This window comes from Suillus fuscotomentosus (genome assembly GCF_016647785.1).
Source record: "Suillus fuscotomentosus strain FC203 chromosome Unknown F5891scaffold_34, whole genome shotgun sequence".
Taxonomy (NCBI): Eukaryota; Fungi; Basidiomycota; class Agaricomycetes; order Boletales; family Suillaceae; genus Suillus; species Suillus fuscotomentosus.
The window spans coordinates 499,454-517,091 of NW_024539546.1; the positions used below are offsets into that span (position 1 = coordinate 499,454).

Sequence of the window (17,638 nt, forward strand, 5' to 3'; positions counted from 1 at the left end):
AGCGAGCGAGATATGATCTTACCGAGGGATCCTCCTGTCGCACCTGATCCAAAGGAGGATCGTTAGCTCCATACTACCAACGAACTCATCCCACGAACCATCGACATATTCAGAGTAGATATTATGCTCAGTTCCAACGCCACACTGGTAGTAGACGATCTGCGGGATCAGAACTCCCCTGTCAACGCATATGAATGACGAAATAAGAACATGGCACAGATGAGCTTACGATCGTTCATCCACATGTTCCAATCCCCGCGATAGTTTCTGAAAGACGAGTGTGTATTAAATTCCCAAATGTGTACAATCGACGCACCAGGATATTGGTTTGCTGCCAACACTCCTTCACGATCAATCCGTCTTGCCAGGTTCTAAACGAACACCAGCGTCAGATAACGGTAGCGCCCAAGATTTCATAACCGGCTTACCCATCGCAGCACACGATGATTCTTTTCTTAAATTTAGCGCCAACTTGGAAGGGTTCAGTTGAGGCCCTTGGTAGTTGTGCAACGTCGAGCTTGACTCTGGCGGTGATCATGACTCAGTCCAGGGGAAAGTTGAGGTGCAGACAAGAACGATGCGGGAGTATTTATGCTGTATTCCTTCTCGCGGCCAATATTATTATAGCCACAATCAAGCCATATGAGCACGCTGATATCATAAACACAGGACTTGCCACATCAATCTCAATTGGTGAAACCGCCGATGTGAAAATGTTACTAAGGCTGAGCGAGCGCTGGATTCTCGGCGCGGCTCGACTTGGGATCTGATGCCGATTTGAATTCTAGTTTCAGGTATTTCGTTTCACGTTTGAATAGCCGCTTGCCACGGGGAAATGCTAGTAGTACCTGTAGGAGATCGATAGCAAGGTCGTAATAAACACGAAGCCTGCTAATGATTGACCCTGGAGGCTCAAATAGAGTCACACAGCAACGGCGGCCCGAGATTGGTGAGTGGCCATGTGTTAGATCATTACCAAGTACTATTGATAAATTATCACACACACCGCTTCGTCCGGCCTTTGAAGAGAACCGCTCTCATTCTCTAATTAGAATGAACAATAATTTAAGGTATCCTCTAATAGCTCGGAAGTCGGTACCAACATGCTTGTGCCTTTGCTAGGATACTCAAAATCTAAAGTACATGCTGTACCCAGTCAGGCGATGAACGCCAACGTCCGAGTGCCGGACATAGCATGTACAACCAAAAGAGGTTACTGTCAAGATGAAATTACCTCCCCAATCGAAACTGAGCGCCGGCGTACTCGTCTAAGGCACGACAGAACGCTTCCTCAGTGATTAAGCTTGCCATTGGATTCTTTGGACCGACGTCATGAACAATAGTCCGGCTGTGTCATGCCAAGTGTCAATCTAACACAGCAATACGTCAATCCGCAACTTACTGGATTTCTGTGAACGCCATCTGCCATGGAGGGAAACCGTGTAGTTCGAGAGGAGGCGGGAGGTCCTGCGGATGGACATCATGGACAATCATGAAGTCCGGTGATGGTAGACCTCCTAATACAGAAGTCAGATGGGTGAAATTCAACACAGAGTGAACCTTCCTTCTAATATCGAATTCAATTCAGAGATAGGAAGTTCGTATGCCTTGACGTGGTCCAGGTCCTGACTGTTCTGGCGCCTGCAAACTTCTTCATCTAAAAGGAAGCGTGCAGCAGATGCAATGGCAGCCTTTGAAGCACTGCGTGAAATTATATGGAGTGTCAAAGGCTTATGAGAATGCTTGTCTGTAAATGACATGTTAATAGTCCTTTTGACTGTAGAGCAATCTACCTACGGTGCGCTCGTCGGCGAACAGCAACTTCTCTTGGCCTATGATGCGAAGCGCCTTTCCTGAAGGAGCATACTGTTGTAACGTTGAGTTGTACGGGAAAGTCTCCAAAGTCGGGCGAATGGCTTCTTGACTCTGAGGCCTCGGAAAGTGGAGGGGTCAACGGATACTCGACTTCTGATTCACTCTCGTCGGTGGGCAGACCATCATGATGTGTCAGGCGTTCCTTGATAATGTCAGAGCACCCTAACAGTGTACCTGAGGATCGTTCAATGTGAGCAATAATAATAACATCCCGACAAAAAGTTTACCCTCAGCATCATATGCGGTAAGCTGCTCTATACCTGACGCTTTGCACCATTTGACAACCCTAACTAAGCACTCCATAAACAGTTCTTCCGTGTGCTTGGGATTCGCCGCATCATGGGAGACCAGGATGATTGCCAAGTGTTTTGGTAGCTTGCTGCGGTACGCGGTTAAGGATTGAGGAGGTAAATATCGGCGTTTTCGAAACTTAGTTGTCAGAAACACTAGCGAGGCATGTACAAGATGCAGGAGCCAGAGAAAGAGGGAAGCCACCATTTAGCCAGCATGGACCAAAAATTGGTTCGTCGTAGTCTTGCACAACGACAAGGTATACGTTGCAACAACTGGGTCACGTGATACATTGCGATCATGATGAGCGCTGAGCGTTAAGCATCGTCTTTCCGTAACCACCATGCTCCCCGTCAAAGAAATACAAGAACGATCTGATCGTCACCCCAAGCCTTCGGATATCAAGTTTCAGTATGGGACTGCAGGTTTCAGAACACTGTACGCTTGCGTCTGATATTGGCATTCATCAATCTGATAGTAGTGACTAGGGGAAAGACCCTCGATTCAGTGCTTTTCAGAGTGGGTGTTCCTCGCAGCCCTTCGAAGCAAGAAACTGGATGGAAAGACTATTGGTGTAATGGTGACTGCCTCACACAATCCGGAGCCTGTATGTACCTTCATATGTGCACTGATCGCCTTGAGTCCAACGGTGCACCCCTTTATAGGACAACGGAGTCAAACTCGTTGACCCACGCGGCGAGATGCTCGAGTCGTCATGGGAGGCACACGCTACCGCACTCGCAAACGCGCCCAGCAGTGTTGCTTTCGTTGCTGTGGTCGACGAACTGGTGAGAGCGACCAAAATAGACCTCTCGATTCCCGCCCGTGTGGTGTATGCCAGAGACACACGCCCGACAGGCCCGCAACTTGTTGCCGCCCTTAAGGATGGGTTGGAAGCGATCAAGGCAGAGTATAGGGACGCTGGCGTTACCACAACACCAGTGCTCCACTACTTAGTGAGGACAATCAACACCAAAGGCACTAAAGATTCGTACGGCGAGGATACTGAGGAAGGATATCTTACGAAAATAAGCGATGCCTTCAAAAAGCTGCTTGTGAGTGTTGCATATATGCGCATATATGACGCTCATTTCTAGTACAGGCTGGAAAACCCCCGCCGCCGCCGTTACTCATCGACTGTGCGAACGGCGTTGGTGCCTTGATGGCTGAGAGATTCAAAGCATATCTCGGAGATATCTTCGCGATCAATGTCGTGAACGCAGACCTGCATACCCCTGGCGTACTGAACAACTCCTGTGGCGCGGACTTTGTCAAAGTCAATCAGAAGCTACCTCCTTCCATCACTCTGCAGCCAGGACAACGAGCTTGCAGTTTAGATGGAGACGCCGATCGCCTTATGTATTACTACGCAGATGAACATGGCCAGTTCCATATGCTCGACGGAGACAAGATTACGACACTTGTGGCGAGTTATATCGTTGAGCTGGTGAAGGCCTCGGGATTGGATGAGCAAATCAAAGTCGGCGTCATCCAGACGGCATATGCGAACGGAAGCTCGACAAAGTACCTTTCCGGGGTAAGTGGGACGATGAATATAGTATGATTAGAAATCTAATTCTGCAATCTCAGAGACTTCCTGTCAAGTGTGTTCCTACAGGTGTGAAACACTTGCACCATGCTGCAGAACAGTACGACATTGGGGTCTATTTTGAGGCCAATGGGCACGGCACGGTTTTATTCTCGCCCGCTGCTCAGGAATTGATTTCCAGCCACACACCTTCCTCAGGCGCTCACAAACCTGAGGAACATCATCGATGTGATTAACCAAACGGTTGGCGATGCTCTCTCAGATGCATTCCTAGTGGAAGCAGTTCTAGCACACAAGTCTTTTAGCGGTGTGGAGTGGGACTCCATGTATTGTGACCTCCCGAACCGTCTTGTGAAAGTTGTCGTGAGTGATCGGAATGCGTTCAAGACGGAGGATGCGGAGAGACGCCTAGTCAGCCCTCTCGGACTGCAGGTCAAGGTCGACGAGCTTATGCGTAAGTACGGAGGGGGTCGCTCGTTCGTGAGACCGAGTGGTACGGAGGATGTAGTCAGGGTTTATGCTGAAGCAGCAACACGTGCTGAGGCTGATGGTGACGTTGCTTTCTTCTGTTTGTTGATCACACACTCATGGTCTTTTTAGAACTTGCGTTTCGTGTCGCTGGTCTTGTGTATGATGAAGCGGGTGGTGACCCATCACAGAGACCAAAAGAATTTATTTGAATTCACAATCACGTTTAGATTTGGACATTGGTACCCGATGTGTACTCTGTAACAGGATTAATGGAGGAATAGAAATGAGCTACTTGCCTACGTGGGCCCATGCGGACTGCTCCAGCACTCACCGAATTGCAGTACAGATATCATCAGACACCACTTCTGCTGGCATCGAGTCAACGATTATCTGATTTGGTTGTCTGATCAGAGTGTGATCATACTTTTGTATTAAATAAGATCGATCAATTGTAGCAAGTCGTTCACATGCGATAAGACGTAATCCGGAGCAAATCTCAAGTCATCATCACGTATTTTATGCACCAGCTGTTGCACTCAGTGCGGCTGGCCAGAGTTGCATGACTCCAGTTTTGCTACGTGTCCATCTACTCCATTTTCACTCCATAACATTTACCTTTACAATCAAATAAAACCCTTTCACCCTGGACCGACTTCACACTCGCGCATGTGCCGCTTCGTGATTTACAAGGGCACATCACCTGTGCAACTGTCTCACGTTAGTAGCTAATTCGAAGCTGATTGTTGCAAAAAAGACACTGACCTTCCCACTCCTAGCTCTTAACTCGACCGTGCCATTCCATTATAAACCAGGCCTTTGATTCGCGCCTACGTCTCGACCATCGTCGGCCGATAAACGGTGACGGCTTTGGCGTTGGTGAGTCGCTTTCTGAATCATTTCAAGACAACTTTGGGACTTAAAGGTTCAGGCTGGTATGATTCCATCCACGATGAGGAACTTGGCAGCCAACCTTGTATATTTACTTCCGTTTCACCGGTACGCGTGCCGTGTCACCAGAGTCGTACCATCAACTGACTGATCTTTTGCATATCAGGCATGGAATAACGCAAACTTGATCCGATTAGCAGAGAAGATCAAGTCACCGCTTGTCTTGTGAGTCGCTGGAGTCGCCTGCCGCTCCGGTATATTGTGCTGAACAAGTATTGTGTTAGCGGGCACGTCCGTGCGACCACCACTGGTTCTTTGTCTTTAGACAACTGCCATCCATTCACATATGGAAAACTTATGGTATGTCAGTGACGTGTATGTCCGTATGATTGCCCTTGCTGACTTGCTCGCTATGTAGTTCATGCATAACGGCGGTATTGCAGGCTTTCATCTGATAAAGCGACGACTGCAGGCCGATCTCTCGGACGATGTCTTTAATATAGTACAAGGGAACACAGGTGAATGGAATACTCATGAGAAAGAATGAATCATAACCATTTCTCGTAGACTCTGAGTGCGCTTTTGCGCTACTGCTGTCGAAGGTATGTTCCTTGGTACCTTCATTATCTTTCATCTAAACATAGTTGTGCATACGCAGCTTCCCGACCCAAAGGCTAAGAGTTTTACAACTCGCAGCCTGCAGCAGGCAATGTTGGATACCATTGCAACTTTAAATTTGTATGCCGAGCAAGCCGGTATCACTGAGGTGAATTGAAGTTGATTTTCCTATGCAGTATTGCTGAGAGTCGACTAGCCAAGCTTGATGAACTTTTGTGTCACAGATGGCGAAAGTGTCATTGCAACGCGTTACATTTCCTCTCGGCACGATGAAGCCGCATCGTTGGTAGGGTTTATCACTGAATCGTATGGCAATGGGTTCTGATCGCATTAAATAACAGTGGTTCTCATCTGGGACGACATTCAGTGAGTACGCCCAAGGCGGTCATTACAGGATGGCGAAAGCTGATAAAAGAGAAAACATTATCATGGTGGAACTCTTCTAATCTGGTCATCCGTTCTCATTTCTGATCGCTCCAATTGCAGATTGCCAGTGAGCCACTTACTTTCGAAAAAGCGGACTGGATGGAGATTCGCACGAACAACATGGTCGTGATCACACCCAAAATGAACCTCCTGCAGATTCCCATCGTCGACAAATTCTATGTCTCTCCTTCTGACCCAGCGGCGCTAAATCGTGACACTGACTTTGCCGCGGCCAAGGGCTTCCTCAGCCCACGTATAGCCTTGACTCCAGTCCAACCTCGCGAAAACGCCCCCCAGCTGTCCATTTAATATCTTTCCTTGCGGTACCTTCACTGTATCTCATCTATGCATCGCTGTCTTTGTTGTGTTCCATTGCTATTAGGATCTGTACAGTAATGTCAATTAATTGTTTTGTAGACCTTTGTGTTGGTGTGTGTAGCTGTGAATATTAAATAATGCGCGCCGACGTGTTTCTTTCTTTCAAGTGAGGCTTTGTGCAACGCAGCAGCTCGTCAAGAGTAATATTGCTGCGGTGCGATTCAGAACTGGTTCGAGGTGTGGCATGTCTGACAACCCGAACCCGAACCTGTTCACGATATCTCAAGGCCATCGAACTCGAACATTAGCCAACGGTCCGGACAAGAACTGGTCCTAGAAATTAAGTTAGAAAAGCAAGTGAGTTGCTATGGCACATAGCAGTACCCGGGTATGATCATGATTTCAGTTATCCATGGTCGATTGATTGCCTTGTCTGGTGTCTGCATTCTGACAAGCACGCGCCACAGCAGGTACAGACGAGATCCCATGTGCTGTAGAGGTGTGGCTAGCGGCTGCTACCAGTACAGCTTGATTGTGAATATGTGACACACAGCACCTCCTCCCGGATCTTAAGTTTACGCATACGGAAGACCGTGCCAAGCTGATTAAGATTGAATTTACATGGACCAACAACGATAAAGCTGAGGAAGCCATTGACATTAGATGGCATGTGTGGAAAGAGCGGAGCAGTAGACACACTGTTCATGTCGTGCGCACAAGTAATTCCATGAAAGACCTCGGGCTGCACAGGATCAGAGGATTGGAACAAGCATGTCGTCGTATGAGCGCTAGCTGCCATGAAGGGCCAACCGTGGGAGTCCACGGCCTGCGCGCGCGAATACATATCACGATCACGGACGTGGCAAGCTGGTCTTGGTACGAGACCGAGCCTTTAAGACGGGGCAACCATCAAAGGGTAGCCAGCGGATGCGCTGCAATTGCACATCAACAGATGGAGTGCACAGGAAAAAACTTATGGCAAGGGCAGACCATGGAACACAAAAACAATTGAGCGAGTCATATAACAGTCCGGAGGGGGACAACGAAGAACCTCAGCAACCTCATCTGCATATACACAGATGACAGGAGAGGCACCATGGGTGCGATGACACTCGACAGGTGATTTGCAATAGTCTGTTAGTGTGACCGAACCAAGCCGGAAATTCATCAGACAGCGGCCGCGTTCCGAGTACGAGAAATGAACCGAAGTCGAAGCACACAGTAGCGATATCCGGACGCCTGAAACTCGCGCCGAGAGTTGGATATGGAAGATAGTGAGCAACACAACCACGAAACTCGACGGAACAAGGGTGACAGGAACGGTGATGAGAGGCGAGCGATTTAAATAGCCATGCACAGAGATTACTGGAAGTGATATTGCGGGTATTCTATGTCAAGTGTGATGGGCAGTGGAGCCCTGATGGTACATACCAAGATGTTTGATTCGTGGGAATCTTAGACGAGTCTACTGCTATACATGTTCTTGTGACTAGCATTCATTGCAGTTTCCTGCTTCCTTATTCCATGACATTCTGTACCCTACAGTATATAAGCTAGCGTATATCTACTGGTAGGGTAGTTTGATCCTTTTCCCTCAGTAACACGCTGAGTTCCAACTGTTAGCTCAACTTCTCGTGTGAACCGTCGAGCGTTTATCCAAACGCCACACTTTGGCAGCGCTTTCCTTCCCTGTAGTTGCGCTACAGACTAACCTCTCCTTCTTTCGTTCTTTAAATCCTTCAACATAATGAACCCATGGCTACTTTGGAGCGCCTTGTCGCATACCGCTAGGTCTTCGATTCGGTGTCATTCAACACTTCCTAAGCATCTGACTATAGGCTTAAATTTAGGTTGTCGACGGCCTTACAGATCTTACTTTTCTTGCCATTGACGCTAGCGACCCTTTCAACGCAAGCTTTTCTCTTGCTTTCACTTCTGCTCTCCATTCACTCCCTCATTCATGGAACTCTCATATTACTCTGGGGATCCAACGCCCTCTCCATCATGCAAGTGCCAATGCATCCCTTTCTCCTTCTCGTCACTTTCAATGCCTTCTCGCAATCTGCACAACCTTGGCTTGCCACTGCAGTCTATTGGTGGGGAAAACTCCTCACAGTCTGCGGTCCTTCCTACGTGGCCATGGAGGGTCTTTCTAGTCTACTGTTCGCGCAGAAAGCGGGCCAAATAGGCAGAGGCATTGCGGATGAAGCAGAAAGTTACCAGTTCGTGATTCTCATCCTAACAGCAGCTGCATTCGTTGCAGCTGCGTGGTGGGTCGTCATCGTGCGCGCTGCTTCGTGTCTTCCTAAATCATGTCACATACTAAATTTTATACAGGCATACCCTGCAGCTGCCGCATCTCCTTTGTCGTCTACGTTGCTGGGCGTAGCATTGACAGCATTCCTGTTCCTCGTTCTTATCGGTTTCCGGTTACGACGCACCAACGTTGTCGAGGCCTCTCTCCTCGCACTCTTTCTTGCATATAACGTGTGGCTCTGCGGGTTTGATCAAACATCGTTCTCCGACCCTGCTTCCTCCTAGTATGTTCTACTGCAGTCTCACGTATTCATGCTTACTGACGCCTCCCCAGTGCCCCTCTGCTTTCAAATATCCTTCCACATTTACAGACACTTGTAAACTTCATCACGAATACCCTCCCCAAGCCTGTACTCGTTGCGCTACTCTATCGTCTTTCAATATTGCAAGTTGCATCTCGTATTTTACCTACGATCGGTGCTGACAACTGGGAGTCGGACCAAGGAGAGATTGATGGTCGACCGGTACAAATACATGTCCTATTGTTTCCTCCTGCTGATGCTTATTTATGCTAGACCTCGATTATGACACGCATCCTTCTAACATATAGACAGCTAATCTTTATCATGGTATACTCGCACCTTCTTCGTATGTGTTTTCTGTTTGTACGACTTTTCGGAAATCGACTGATATCCTGTTCAGTTCTAGATCCCTCTTCACAAGTCTGGTGGCGGTGGGCGAACTATCATGTTTACTCTGTTCCTGTGGGCTGTGGAACTCGTGGTTAGCCCTGATGGGGACGATGATTCGGCAAAGTGGAAGATCGATTAGTTCTGATCCGGAGAACCGAAGCCCTATGCCGTACTTAGACCATCCTCAGCATCACGCCAATCTAGCTGCTATTCGCCTTCCACTCTGCTTCGTCCTCTTTTTCGCCCTCGTAGTACTCCCTCTTCCATATCTGTACTCTCTGCTTAACTTCCTCGAGGATCTGTTCACACGCAACGAATGCCTCCTTCCGATGCGGTGAAGATACCGCTATCACGATCGAGGGCTCTCCTACCGGCACCGTCCCCAGCCGATGGTGCACAGCGCAGGAAATGATGCAGGGCACTGCTGCGGGCGTTGAATAGTGGGTGGAGCGTGTGGCTGATTGATGTGCTGTTCGGATGATGTCTGTCATGGTTTTGATAGCTAACTTGCTGTACGCCTGGTATTCTAGACGTGTCACGACCTTTCCTGTCCGTAGCAGGTTGGTTAATATTAAGACATGTGATGACTCTGGTGCATTTGCATAGTCAGTACCTTGATATGAATTTCGAGTCGTGCCGATGAAGAGTGCTGTTGCCCCTGCACCATCATCGCTGACTGATTTTATGATTTCATCGATCTTCAATGACTTGTATGAGAGCACGCATATGCTCCTGCCCACTTCTTCTCTCGCTTCCACTGAGGTGCTTGGATAGGAAGTTGTCATCCGAAATCTGTATGAACGCGAAAACCAAGATAACGAGTATACGTACAGGACGATATTAACGGAAGGATTGACTCACGTGAAACCGATATTAATACCGTGACTTTTGTACCGGCCCATCCTGCAAAGGAGGTTGTCGAGCCCCAATATTTTCAACCACTACTGCTTTCAGCTTTATATTAGCTTGTTGACCTCCAATGCTTCAAGCTTCCTTCCGGGGAATCTTTACCAACCAACGTCTCATTTCACTACGGAAGGCGTCGAGTCTATCTGCTGCTCGGGGGCGTCGAGCTCCCATAGATGTTCATCCTGAGGTAGAGGATGCATTGGCTACTGGAAAGCCTGTAGTCGCCCTCGAATCGACCATCATTACCCATGGAATGCCATACCCAACTTCATTGGAGATGGCCCAATCAGTTGAGAGGATAGTCAGGTCCACAGGGAGTATACCAGCCACCATTGCTGTTATTGCAGGACGCATCAAGATTGGACTTCATCCAGCAGAACTGGAACGTCTTGCAGACCAACACTCAAACCCAACCGCCGTAAAGTTGTCCAGGCGAGATATTGCGGCTGCAATTGCTCTGAAGAAGGATGGCGGGACTACGTGTTGTTCCACCCTCATCTTTGCTGCACTGGCTGGTATCAAGGTGCGCATGGTGCAAATGTATTTGCACGTCGATATGACAGTTGTTCTAGGTCTTTGCCACTGGAGGGTAGGTCAGGGAATATTGACTTCGAATTCTTGTATTCTGAGGTGGTATTCTTAGGCTCGGTGGAGTACATCGCGGCGGGGAGAAGAGTAAGTTACACTGAGTGTTTATGAGACTTCTGATGATTTTACCCCGTGTCTTAGCAATGGATGTTTCAGCTGATCTACATGAACTCACGCGTTGTCCAGTTGGACTGGTTTCAGCTGGAGTGAAATCCATTTTAGATATAAGGCGGTATGACTTTGTAATCCTCTCTGTCGCTTGTCACTAAATTGATGAAACAGAACCCTCGAGTATCTGGTGTGGCTGCTAAAAATGTTCGAAGAATTTATCTCTAATTCGTTCACGCAGGAAACGCTTGGTGTACCAGTAGTATCTTACGCAGAGACGCACGATTTCCCGGCTTTCTACAGCGGTCGAAGCGGTTTTGAGGTGCGAGTGCAACAAGTGTCGGTGTCTTGGCTCACTAGTTTCACAGTCACCTTGGAGGATAAATGATCCTAGAACAGCCGCTCAGATTCTACGTAAGAAATGCTGACACATGACTTAGTACGGCGGACTCATCAATATTTACAGATACTCATTGGCAACTGGGCATGTCTAATGGTGCCCTTTTTGCTGTTCCTATCCCTGCTGAATATGAGGCTGTGGGATCGGCCCTTCAAGAGGCGGTCGAACAAGCTGTTCGCGAATCTGAAGAACAAAATATCAGTAGCCTGGGGAAGGCCGTCACTCCTTGGCTTCTTAACAGGGTTAGGCGAGTTAACACAAGGAAAATCACTTGCCAGCAGTCAGTATTGAACCTTCCTAGGCGTTACTCACCGCTCAACTTTGATCTCAGACATAGCCCTTGTCGAGAATACTGCGCTCGTCGGTAAGAAATTGATAAAAGAGGTTTTCCAAACTGTTGACATTTCGAGCACAGGAGGTCGAATTGCAGTAGAATACGCGAAAATTGCTGGAGACAGACATGACCAGGATGTGAGGTGATCTATCAGCCATTAGACATAGCAAGTGATGTTTGTTCCTCTTAGCAATGCTATCCTGTGACAGGAAAACCCGATGAGCCTCACAGTGCATCTGATGTCGCCTCATCAGGGACTACTGATGATTTCAAAGGGCAACCACTACCGAACGCTTCGTTGGTCGTAGTTGGTTGTGCTGCAGTAGATATTACATCACAACCTCTCACAGATTCGGACCTTGGACACCAGTCCACGTTTCCTGGGAAGGTTTCCATGTCACTTGGAGGTGTTGGTCGCAATATTGCTGAGGCTGCTCACCGAGTCCTTTCGTCACATAGTGACGAGTCCTCGGCCGCAACTTTACTAGTGTCTTTAGTCGGCGATGATTCTTTCGGGAGACTGTTAAGCGAGGAGACACGAATGCTAGGGATGAGAACAGATGGTCTTATTTCCGTGCGGGGAGGTAGGTCGTCCGTGTGCAGCCTACTTTTGGAGGGATCGGGAGCATTGAGGGCAGGCGTGGCTGACATGGATCTCGTTCGGAATATGGATGGACATGTGGTCAGTTTTGTCCTATAACCACTCATAACAGGCAGGCTTGATGAGTTTCTTGCCAGGCACGTGAATTTATATTGGCACACAAACCAAAACTACTTGCAGTGGATGGGAACTTATCACCTGATACACTGAAGGTAGTAGTGAGCGAATGTTCTCGAAATGGAGTTGATAGTAAGTTTCTTCGTTGATATAAGTTGGGGGAAGTGTGGCTAAAGTTTGTGTTTTTGCTAGTTTTTTTGTTCGTCCACATTCATGTTACTATCAAAGGAGCTGCTAATAACACTTCAAAATTTAGTGAACCAACTTCTGTCGTCAAGTCAGCTTCGATTCTTCCCGCTATAGCCGGTAATCTCGACCAGCTTGCATGGTCACCCATTACTTTTGCATCTCCTAATCTGCTCGAGCTCGCTCATTTGTATCAACAAGCACAACTTCTGAATCTCACTTCACATGACCGATGGTGGCAGGTTCTGGACAGCCTCGGACTTGGTTCGAAGTTCCGTACAGACCTCGATCTGCTTTCTCGAAGAGAAGCATCAAGTCACGATACTTCACGAGGAAACCTGGCCTTCCTTGTTGAAAAGGGTGTTGCCCAAATGGCAATCAATCTCCTACCATTTTTTCGACACCTCGTCATCAAGTGCGGTGACTTGGGAGTCGTTGTCGTAATGTGTTTCACGGGAGATGACGCGGCTGAATCATCGTGGTCGACGGAGTCGACTAACCATCATAAGCGCTATGTGGTGTCCCACTCGCCTACGTCGGGTGATATTGTGGTTTTGCAGCATTTTCCTGCAATGCAACTCCCAAGCGATGCATTGGTCAACACAACAGGTGCAGGAGATTCGTTGGTTGGAGCTTTGCTGGCCGCATTGGTGCAGTCTCCGAAGGCGTTCCACTCCACAATAAGCCTACAACGTACGATAGACGTCGCTCAGCATGCCGCCCTGCTGAGTTTGCAGAGCCCGCTTGCTGTTTCGCCATTGCTATCATCCTTGCACGGAAAACTTTCCCATCAATAATAATAATGACACCATTTCTAGCGCGCCTCATGGACCATGGACCACCAACGGTCCTACCTGAACTATCTCCCGCTCCTTCCTTCGTCTCTCCTTCTCTGCTAGTTGGGATTCTTTCTTAGTTTCCCTCGCTTTCTTCTCATAATAGGCCTTCTCAAGAGTATAAGCACAAGCTGAAACATACATATGTACCATACCTTGGCTCCATGTTTCAAACGAGTGATAATGTTGGCTGCCTCGCCCTTGGTTATGTTCTGCAAGGTTGCGGCGGCAGCATCTTGATCCAGCGCACGTTTTACACGTCGTTGATGGATGAAGTTCTTCTGGTTATCGGATGCAGACGCTTTCCGCCATTTTGCAGTTCGCAGTAGCCTTTCTGCATGTCAGAAATGTTATGACTCGTATATAAACGGAGGTCTACCCTAGTGCCAATGATCCACGAAGGACCTTTTGCACTGCATAAGTGTCGCAGCCTCGGATTGTATCCCTGAGTGTCTCCGCAGTCATGATCAACCTTTTCCGCATGAATGGTGATACTTTAAATGCCTTCGCAGATGGCATGTGCATCGTTGCCTCGGTAAATGTGGCGCGATAGTGTGTCGGGTTTTCTGGATAGTACATTGAGACGAAGGAGCACAGCAGACCTTGTCGGACTGACCCTCATCAGCAGAAATGCGCTCAACACGGATATATCCCTTGCCCAGGCACTCCAAGATGTAGATGTCTTCGCCACATCCTACCCATGCATTGGCGCTAAGCTTTGTGACGTGAGGGGCACCTGAGCAACCATCGACTAGTGCGAACGGGTTCTGGTAATCGACATATGTTATATATGTTGGATCGGGGATATCGTCTCGGCTGTCAACTGGCACTTGTTCGTTATGAAGGCTGGAAATCTGAGCACGAGCCTCCAAAGTCTCAACGGACTCATCTATGTATGATATTAGCCCCACTTTCATGAAACGAAAATGCACCTTGCCGTCGATCAGTTCCTCAGGATCAAGGCCGAATAGCGTTGGAGTCGAGACCACGCCAGCCACCCGGTTTGTAGAGTCGACAAAGTCAATTATGTGGCAGTTCTCTTTGCCTGTCGATGGTGATTGCCGCATCCCTCTCCCGATCTATCGAAAGTGGATGATGGGCATACGGGAAGCATTTAACATACTGTACTTCAACCTACCATCTGTGCAAAGACATTGCGTGACCGAGTCGGGCGAGCAACTATAACACAGTCGATGTTGGGAATATCGGCGCCCTCAGTAAGAATTGCTGTTTCGTTCCAAAAATAAGTCGTAACAAAAACCAACCGTGAGATACAAACCGCAGTTGACAAGCACAGGGTATTGGCCTGCTTTAAAGGCGGTGATCAGTGCATGCCGCTCAGCAGCAGGCGTCCCAGAGTGCAGATGACGTGCATCAACTCCGAAATCTTGAAAAGCCTTTGTTAGCGCTCGTATGTGCGCAATGTTAACGCAGAAGACAAGTGTTGATTGGCGCTGCCCTATTGCAAACATAAGATTGCGGGACAGTGCCTCAAAGAACGGACATCACTTACTCGCTTTGTCGAGCCACGCTTGCACGATAAGGTTATTCACGGTATCTGTATTGATGATGTGCGCCAGGCTCGTAGCGTTGAAGTCGCCAGTTCTTGAGTTCACAGTGACATTCCGCAAGTCAATGTTCGCCTTGACAGATGTGAAGCGCACATCACAGAGCCTGTCATAACAGATTGAGAAAATTTTAAATGGCCAGATTGTAATGGTCTGACCACTGTTCCTTGATCATCTCAAGAAAATCACAATGATACACTATTTGTTGAAAAACTGAGCCAAGAGCGAGCCCATCATGACGACTGAATGTAGCAGAAAAGCCGATAATTGGAATAGGGCGAGACAACTGTAGAGGCTGAAAGGTTGGATCGGGGCTCCTTATTGCTGGATCGAAGTGCGCAAGAATTCGGCGGTATCTATGTAAAGCGTATTAAATTTGAACAAATCTCCCAAAAATGAGGGTATTCACGATGGGGCGGCAGCATGGTGTGCTTCATCTACAATCACTGCCTTCAGGTTACCCGGATGAAACTTGGCAAGGCGCTGAGGTTGTAGGAGTGTCTGATAAGTGGCAACTGTCCTGTTTAATAACGATACATCGAGATGAGAGAAGTGAGTTGTACAAAGTCAGGTACATACACATCTGCATTTCCGGATGCTTTGTGCTTGCCGCCCTGCTCAATCTCGATGCGCCATTGCGGGAATTGTGCTGCAGCCTGAGCGGCAGCCTGTCTTGCAAGCTCAATACTATTCACTATAATTAACGAACGTGATGTAGATGGAGAACGAGATGGTGGAGGGATCTGCGCCAATAAGGATATGAACACAGTTGTTTTACCAGCCCCTGTTGGCAGAGATACACCAATGCGCGTCGCACCAGCTTGAAGCGCATTCTTGCATGCTTCAAGACAGGACTCTTGGTAGGGTCGCAGCTTGACCGTGGCAGCACTGGCAAAATAACGCCGAGGCTTGAACATACAAAATTGACAGTTCGGTGCATCTGTTGCTCCCCACTCAAGCTTTCAACTAGTAGATCACGTGAAGAGACAGGCGTAATGCTGACTGCAGGATGCGGTGCTAAATCTTGCCTCAAACAATATTGGTCGTGAATGTCTTCTGCATTCGGTATGAACTAAGGCCTACTAGTGTGGGAGTATGTAGAAGAATCCATACTCGGAGGAACCCAGTGAGATAAAGTCTATCGAAATAAATCGTAATGCGTGCACTAAAAGAAGGGATGGAGCCAATGCCCAGGTAAATATGTGATGCAAGGCGTTTAACCAGATCCACCAGAGTAGACCTTGCCGAACATAACTTGCTGGAGCTTGTCGTATAGCGAAAGCACACCAGCACCAGCAACACCACGGAGAATGTTGGCACCTGCACCCTTGAACAATGACTTCATACCCTCCTTGGCAACGATCTGGGAACCGGCATCGAACATGGACTTGTAGTGAACGCCAGCACCGGAGGTCATCATCATACGACGACTGGAGATGATGAGCACGTCGTTCGATTTGAGGTTAAAGGACAGAACTCACCGGATAGTATCAAGAGGATAAGAAGCAAGACCAGCACCAATAGTCACACCCCAACCAAGCGCGAAGGAAGCCAAGAACGAGCCCTCAAGAGCACCAACGAGAACAACGGGCTCTGTAACCACAATGAGTGACATGATCAAGGATTGCTTTAGTCCACTCACTAAGCGAATCGTATACACCAAAGTAAAGACCACGGTACACAATGATACCGACGACTGAAGGAACGAAACCGCGGTAGAGACCGGCGATACCGTCAGAAGCGAGGGTCTTCTTGTACACGTCAACAAGACCGTTGAACTGACGAGCTCCTCCACCCTTGGCCGACTTAGCATCATTGGCAAGACGAGTACGGGCGTAGTCAAGGGAGTAGACAAAGAGCAGTGATGATGCACCAGCGGCACCACCAGATGCAACATTGCCAGCGAACCACTTCCAATAACCCTCGTTCTTCTTGAAGCCGAACAGAGACTTGAAATAATCCTCTGAAATTTATATCAGGTATGCACTACACAAGAGTAGACTGAAAACGTACTGAATGCGAAGTTCAAGGCCTGCGTGGGGAAGTAACGAATCACGTTGGCAGTGTTACCTCTCCAAAGTGAGACAAGGCCTTCTTCCTTGTAGGTGCGACCGAACGCATCGCTGATGCCCTTGTAGGGAGTAGCTAGACGCCCCTGCTTGATCTGGGAGACAACATGTAAGACACTTGCGCATTCGTTATAGAATGGAGAACGTACCATCTCATCCTGATTTTGTACCAAGAGCTTAATGCGCTCAATTGGAGCTGCCGACGTCTTGGCAACGGCCTACAAAACACAATGTCAACGTCGACAACTTGACCGCATAGTAGCATTGACACGTACAGCAGAAACACCACCCATGAGGAAATCCACTGTTAGACATTGTATTAGCGCTCCATACGCGATACAATGCGAGCTGCATGGCCAGCAACGACGACGAGCAACTCACCCATGAAATCCTGGGGAGTCTTGACCCTCTTGGTTTCGGCCATTTTTTAATTAGAAAAGCCAACAAGGAAAGGCTAGTAGAGAAGGATGGAGGGGAAGGATAAGAGCTAAGCAGGGAAAAAAGTTCGCGTCAAAAAGGAATTCGGAATCATCCGGAA

General features: G+C 48.2%; 9 protein-coding genes across 9 annotated transcripts; 4 read left to right on the forward strand and 5 right to left on the reverse strand.

Moving 5' to 3' along the window:
- Positions 1 to 1,230: 1,230 nt before the first annotated feature.
- Positions 1,231 to 2,373, reverse strand: F5891DRAFT_1190084 (uncharacterized protein; the record flags this gene model as incomplete). The annotated part of the gene is made up of 6 exons (XM_041367241.1): positions 1,231 to 1,348; positions 1,403 to 1,517; positions 1,561 to 1,567; positions 1,614 to 1,747; positions 1,798 to 2,049; positions 2,103 to 2,373. The coding sequence occupies 6 exons, from the start codon at positions 2,371 to 2,373 to the stop codon at positions 1,231 to 1,233; spliced, it is 897 nt and encodes a 298-aa protein (XP_041224851.1).
- Positions 2,374 to 2,497: 124 nt separating this feature from the next.
- On the forward strand, positions 2,498 to 4,659 carry F5891DRAFT_1040468 (phosphoacetylglucosamine mutase). The gene is made up of 8 exons (XM_041362020.1): positions 2,498 to 2,604; positions 2,655 to 2,691; positions 2,717 to 2,773; positions 2,832 to 3,221; positions 3,269 to 3,703; positions 3,757 to 3,858; positions 3,914 to 4,265; positions 4,316 to 4,659. Exons 1-8 carry the CDS (start codon positions 2,510 to 2,512, stop codon positions 4,393 to 4,395), a joined length of 1,548 nt encoding a protein of 515 aa, XP_041224852.1. The 5' UTR covers positions 2,498 to 2,509; the 3' UTR covers positions 4,396 to 4,659.
- A 6-nt stretch (positions 4,660 to 4,665) lies between these two features.
- Positions 4,666 to 6,497, forward strand: F5891DRAFT_424350 (N-terminal nucleophile aminohydrolase). Its single transcript, XM_041371781.1, has 11 exons — positions 4,666 to 4,903; positions 4,963 to 5,062; positions 5,115 to 5,182; positions 5,241 to 5,299; positions 5,359 to 5,434; positions 5,493 to 5,592; positions 5,642 to 5,676; positions 5,733 to 5,840; positions 5,889 to 5,978; positions 6,034 to 6,123; positions 6,179 to 6,497. Exons 1-11 carry the CDS (start codon positions 4,853 to 4,855, stop codon positions 6,425 to 6,427), a joined length of 1,026 nt encoding a protein of 341 aa, XP_041224853.1. The 5' UTR covers positions 4,666 to 4,852; the 3' UTR covers positions 6,428 to 6,497.
- A 444-nt stretch (positions 6,498 to 6,941) lies between these two features.
- F5891DRAFT_954337 (uncharacterized protein) lies at positions 6,942 to 7,235 on the reverse strand (the record flags this gene model as incomplete). The annotated part of the gene is made up of 1 exon (XM_041375248.1): positions 6,942 to 7,235. The coding sequence occupies one exon, from the start codon at positions 7,233 to 7,235 to the stop codon at positions 6,942 to 6,944; it is 294 nt and encodes a 97-aa protein (XP_041224854.1).
- Positions 7,236 to 7,883: 648 nt separating this feature from the next.
- F5891DRAFT_424364 (uncharacterized protein) lies at positions 7,884 to 9,532 on the forward strand. The gene is made up of 7 exons (XM_041371782.1): positions 7,884 to 8,006; positions 8,060 to 8,227; positions 8,287 to 8,719; positions 8,774 to 8,976; positions 9,027 to 9,216; positions 9,268 to 9,340; positions 9,395 to 9,532. Exons 2-7 carry the CDS (start codon positions 8,184 to 8,186, stop codon positions 9,478 to 9,480), a joined length of 1,029 nt encoding a protein of 342 aa, XP_041224855.1. The 5' UTR covers positions 7,884 to 8,006; positions 8,060 to 8,183; the 3' UTR covers positions 9,481 to 9,532.
- Positions 9,533 to 9,584: 52 nt separating this feature from the next.
- F5891DRAFT_954074 (molybdenum cofactor synthesis 2) lies at positions 9,585 to 10,169 on the reverse strand (the record flags this gene model as incomplete). Its single annotated transcript, XM_041375231.1, has 2 exons — positions 9,585 to 9,931; positions 9,998 to 10,169. The coding sequence occupies 2 exons, from the start codon at positions 10,167 to 10,169 to the stop codon at positions 9,585 to 9,587; spliced, it is 519 nt and encodes a 172-aa protein (XP_041224856.1).
- Positions 10,170 to 10,363: 194 nt separating this feature from the next.
- On the forward strand, positions 10,364 to 13,424 carry F5891DRAFT_1190089 (indigoidine synthase A-like protein; the record flags this gene model as incomplete). The annotated part of the gene is made up of 13 exons (XM_041367242.1): positions 10,364 to 10,816; positions 10,866 to 10,882; positions 10,937 to 10,968; positions 11,023 to 11,113; positions 11,164 to 11,311; positions 11,358 to 11,403; positions 11,456 to 11,590; positions 11,637 to 11,669; positions 11,721 to 11,753; positions 11,805 to 11,860; positions 11,914 to 12,405; positions 12,462 to 12,573; positions 12,634 to 13,424. 13 exons carry the CDS (start codon positions 10,364 to 10,366, stop codon positions 13,422 to 13,424), a joined length of 2,439 nt encoding a protein of 812 aa, XP_041224857.1.
- A 27-nt stretch (positions 13,425 to 13,451) lies between these two features.
- Positions 13,452 to 15,948, reverse strand: F5891DRAFT_1190090 (P-loop containing nucleoside triphosphate hydrolase protein; the record flags this gene model as incomplete). The annotated part of the gene is made up of 10 exons (XM_041367243.1): positions 13,452 to 13,571; positions 13,619 to 13,793; positions 13,843 to 14,029; positions 14,080 to 14,542; positions 14,602 to 14,690; positions 14,743 to 14,922; positions 14,977 to 15,137; positions 15,190 to 15,387; positions 15,441 to 15,551; positions 15,611 to 15,948. 10 exons carry the CDS (start codon positions 15,946 to 15,948, stop codon positions 13,452 to 13,454), a joined length of 2,022 nt encoding a protein of 673 aa, XP_041224858.1.
- Positions 15,949 to 16,097: 149 nt separating this feature from the next.
- Positions 16,098 to 17,524, reverse strand: F5891DRAFT_1234763 (mitochondrial carrier domain-containing protein; the record flags this gene model as incomplete). The annotated part of the gene is made up of 7 exons (XM_041369621.1): positions 16,098 to 16,461; positions 16,513 to 16,624; positions 16,674 to 16,994; positions 17,045 to 17,195; positions 17,250 to 17,318; positions 17,376 to 17,404; positions 17,434 to 17,524. 7 exons carry the CDS (start codon positions 17,522 to 17,524, stop codon positions 16,248 to 16,250), a joined length of 987 nt encoding a protein of 328 aa, XP_041224859.1. The 3' UTR covers positions 16,098 to 16,247.
- Positions 17,525 to 17,638: the final 114 nt, after the last annotated feature.